Source organism: Brassica oleracea, chromosome C3 (genome assembly GCF_000695525.1).
Source record: "Brassica oleracea var. oleracea cultivar TO1000 chromosome C3, BOL, whole genome shotgun sequence".
NCBI lineage: Eukaryota > Viridiplantae > Streptophyta > Magnoliopsida > Brassicales > Brassicaceae > Brassica > Brassica oleracea.
In genome coordinates, this window is record NC_027750.1 from 27,479,530 (window position 1) to 27,483,429 (window position 3,900).

Consider the following 3,900-nt stretch of genomic DNA (forward strand, 5'->3'; position numbering starts at 1 on the left):
ATTTTGTTTTGATTAATAGAAGATATTGGATTTTGAGTTTGTATTTATTGATTTGTTTTTTTATAAAGCATAGAAAATCAATGGGATGATTGTTTGGTTGATACATCCTATAAAGAAAACAAATACTATAGGTGGTTTGAATATTGTACATCGATCGATGCATGATGTAAGTTGACTCTATAAAACTTTAACATGGTCATTTCAAACTAAAGTATAGGTAGGTTATATGCATTTGTTATATTGTAGTTAATATATTTTAAATATTACATAAGTCAAGTGATTCACGTTTTCGTAAAAATAAAATTCAAGTTCATTATTGGGTCGTACTCGTACGTAATAAGCTACGTTAAATATGATGTATTTTTAGGTTCATTTAATGACATTAAGTTTAAATTTGATTAAGGAAAACTCATTAATTTAACTGGAAAAGACAAGCATTTAAATAGGTAGGTTTATTTTATGACATTAAGTTTAAATTTGATTAAGGAAAACTCATTAATTTAACTGGAAAAGACAAACATTAAAATAGATAGTTTAATTTAATTTTCAATGGCATGGAAATGTAAATAAGTTAGAAAATTTAAGGATATTTTTTAATGGTTACTTCTCTTTTAATAATAGAGATATTGTTGTCGTAATCTCCTGCATAATCTGTATATTCTGTAATCTCAGGAGAAATCGTAACAGAATCGATATAATCAATACTAATTATTTATTTAAAATTCTAAAAAAAGTAACATTTGCCACACGACAAAAAATCAACCACCAACTTTTCCTATTGGTCAAATATCTGAAAATAATAAATAAAGAAAGAAAACAAAAAAAAGGCTCTATAAAAACACTCTCAGGAGAGGAGCTGTATCGAGATCGTCTTCCCTAAACAACACTCATTGATTGATTACTATCCGACGCAGCCATGTCTCTGCTCTCAGATCTCGTCAACCTCAACCTCTCCGACTCCACCAAGCAAATCATCGCCGAATACATATGGTTCCAACATCTCCCTTCTCTCTGTTTCTCTCTCACGACTAGTCTCATTATCTCTGTTTTCTTTTCCTCGTTATCTCTGTTTGTTACTATTGCTGTGATCGAAAAGCTTTGATCTCTTATGTTTTTGACAATTTCGGTTTGAAACACGATTCACTTCACCCTGTTTTCGCTTGTTCTGTCTCGATGAGATTGACGTGTACATCGTAAAGCTTGTCTCTTTCTTTGTTGTCGTCTTCTGGGTTTGTAATTTTCTCGTATGAATGTTGAATGAACAGGATCGGTGGATCTGGCATGGACATTAGAAGCAAAGCCAGAGTAAATTGGATACTCTGTTTTTCATCCTCTGTTTTTATTTTATCTCTGTTCTGATTTGTTTTTGGATGATACAGACACTCCCAGGACCAGTGAGCGATCCATCAAAGCTTCCCAAGTGGAACTACGACGGATCCAGCACCGGTCAAGCCTCCGGAGATAACAGTGAAGTCATTCTTTAGTACGTTCTTCTATCCTCTATCTCTGTTTACCTACTGTATAAGCATTAACACAAAATCTTGTCTTAATCTCTTCTTGTTATGGCTCGTTTATGAATCGATAGCCCTCAGGCGATATTCCGTGATCCGTTCAGAAGAGGTGACAACATCCTGGTAGGGTTGATTTTATTTTTATATGATTAGTGTGACTAAATTCAATTTGGATCAGAATTTTTAAAAAAAATGATTGGTTTAATGTGATATATTCAGGTGATGTGTGATGCATACACACCGGCCGGAGATCCAATCCCAACCAACAAGAGGCACAAGGCTGCTAAGATCTTCAGCCATCCTAACGTTGCCAAGGAGGTGCCTTGGTAATCTCTTTTTTCTTTATCCTCTGTTTAATCCTCTGCAAATCAATCATATATTTATACTCTCTCTATATATATATATATCAAAAGGTATGGGATTGAGCAAGAATACACTTTGATGCAAAAGGGTGTGAACTGGCCAATTGGTTGGCCTATTGGTGGCTTCCCTGGTCCTCAGGTAAATCTAAATGATCAACTGATCCTAATGTCATCACAACACTTTTTTTTACTTTTTCTAATATTATGACGCAGGGACCATACTACTGTGGTGTGGGAGCTGACAAAGCCATTGGTCGTGACATTGTGGACGCACACTACAAGGCCTGTCTTTACGCAGGTATTGGCATCTCTGGTGTCAATGGAGAGGTCATGCCTGGACAGTGGGAGTTCCAAGTCGGTCCAGTTGAGGGTATTAGTTCTGGTGATCAAGTCTGGGTTGCTAGATACCTTCTTGAGGTCGTAATTCTCTACTTAAACCGTTTCTATTGTGAATACGTACAAGCTTTCTTAATGGCCATCTTATCTTTTTTGACAGAGGATCACCGAGATATCTGGTGTAAATGTCAGCTTCGACCCAAAACCAGTTCCGGTTAGTATCTTAACACTCTGGCTTTATCTCATGTTAAAAGCTATTATACATATAAGGTCATGACTTCAATTCAAACAATAGAAATAAAGAAAAATTAAACTAAATCTCCTAAATAGTACATTTTTAAAAAGTTTATCAAAAAGTAGTATCCAAACATGGAAAATACTAACTAACTCTAATTCCTAATTCTAATGTTACCGCACTCCTTAAATACTAAATCCTAATCACTAAATCTAAATATAAAAGCAAATATTTTTAATTTTTAATCAATGATAGCTTCGGATTTTTCTTCCTTATGTGCTAACATAAAACATGTTTTAGTCTAATGAAGTGTATTACACATATTTTATTAAATTTATCTTAAAATGTTTATGGCCTCTTTATTCTCATAGCCGGCCCTGATTGTAAGTAGTTGTTGCATTGGTTCAGGGTGACTGGAACGGAGCTGGAGCTCACTGCAACTACAGTACGAAGACGATGAGGAACGACGGAGGCTTAGCAGTGATAAAGAAAGCAATAGAGAAGCTTCAGGTGAAGCACAAGGAGCACATTGCTGCTTACGGTGAAGGCAACGAGCGTCGTCTCACGGGAAAGCACGAGACAGCAGACATCAACACGTTCTCTTGGGGAGTGGCGAACCGTGGAGCTTCGGTTAGAGTGGGACGTGACACTGAGAAAGAAGGCAAAGGTTACTTCGAGGATCGTAGGCCAGCTTCTAACATGGATCCTTACGTTGTTACCTCCATGATCGCTGAAACCACCATCCTCGCTTAATCAGCATGTGCTTTTATTTCGTTTCAAATAATTCTTATCGCGGCCTAAGTAGTAAAACGACGTTTTATGTGTGCCGTTTCAAATAAGTAAACAATGGATTATTAATGTGAAAATTGCCCTTTTAATATACTACTATATGATAATATTAACAAAGTACAGCCTGTTTGAATCGTCGGGGATAAGATTTTGTGATTACTAGTTACGAATGATATAGTATTATTTAAAAACTAGGTGATAATCTGCGTCCTGCGCGGAACGAGAAGATTATTAAAGTATTATAACTTTTAATATGTAGTATTATATCTTCTAATATGTGATTATTAGTTACGAATGATAAAGTATTATTTAAAAATAATATCGAATATTCTCATTGTGGGATTTGGAGACAAATAAAATATTTAAATTCCGAAGACGCAGGTGGGGAACAAAGTAAAAGCGCTCGTGAAAGCATGATTATTGGGGTCCTTGCTTTTAGGTCTTTAATACATATAAATTTATATGTATATATTATATATATGCATATAATTACGGGATAAGGATTTTACGGATATCCAAACTGAAAATTCCTTAATATATGTGTATTAAGGATCTAAAAGCAAGGACCCTCCATAATCATGCCCTGAGTGTACTCCTATGTAGTACTTTGTCCTACTCTGATGCATTGAAGGGCGCGACAATCTTGGGCTAAAAAGTCAAACCGATT

General features: G+C 35.3%; 1 protein-coding gene across 1 annotated transcript; it reads left to right on the forward strand.

Annotated features, from left to right (window-relative positions):
* The first annotated feature begins 799 nt into the window (after nucleotides 1–799).
* On the forward strand, nucleotides 800–3,324 carry LOC106328762 (glutamine synthetase cytosolic isozyme 1-3-like). The gene is made up of 9 exons (XM_013767270.1): nucleotides 800–990; nucleotides 1,266–1,305; nucleotides 1,380–1,483; nucleotides 1,586–1,634; nucleotides 1,731–1,837; nucleotides 1,925–2,012; nucleotides 2,087–2,290; nucleotides 2,370–2,423; nucleotides 2,853–3,324. Exons 1-9 carry the CDS (start codon nucleotides 917–919, stop codon nucleotides 3,195–3,197), a joined length of 1,065 nt encoding a protein of 354 aa, XP_013622724.1. The 5' UTR covers nucleotides 800–916; the 3' UTR covers nucleotides 3,198–3,324.
* The last annotated feature ends 576 nt before the right edge of the window (nucleotides 3,325–3,900 follow it).

Coding starts and splice junctions, on each gene's coding strand:
- LOC106328762 (XM_013767270.1), top strand. CDS start 917: ATGTCTCTGCTCTCAGATCTCGTCAACCTCAACCTCTCCGACTCCACC. Junction 991..1,265: donor ATCATCGCCGAATACATATG/GTTCCAACATCT, acceptor TTGAATGAACAG/GATCGGTGGATCTGGCATGG. Junction 1,306..1,379: donor ACATTAGAAGCAAAGCCAGA/GTAAATTGGATA, acceptor TGGATGATACAG/ACACTCCCAGGACCAGTGAG.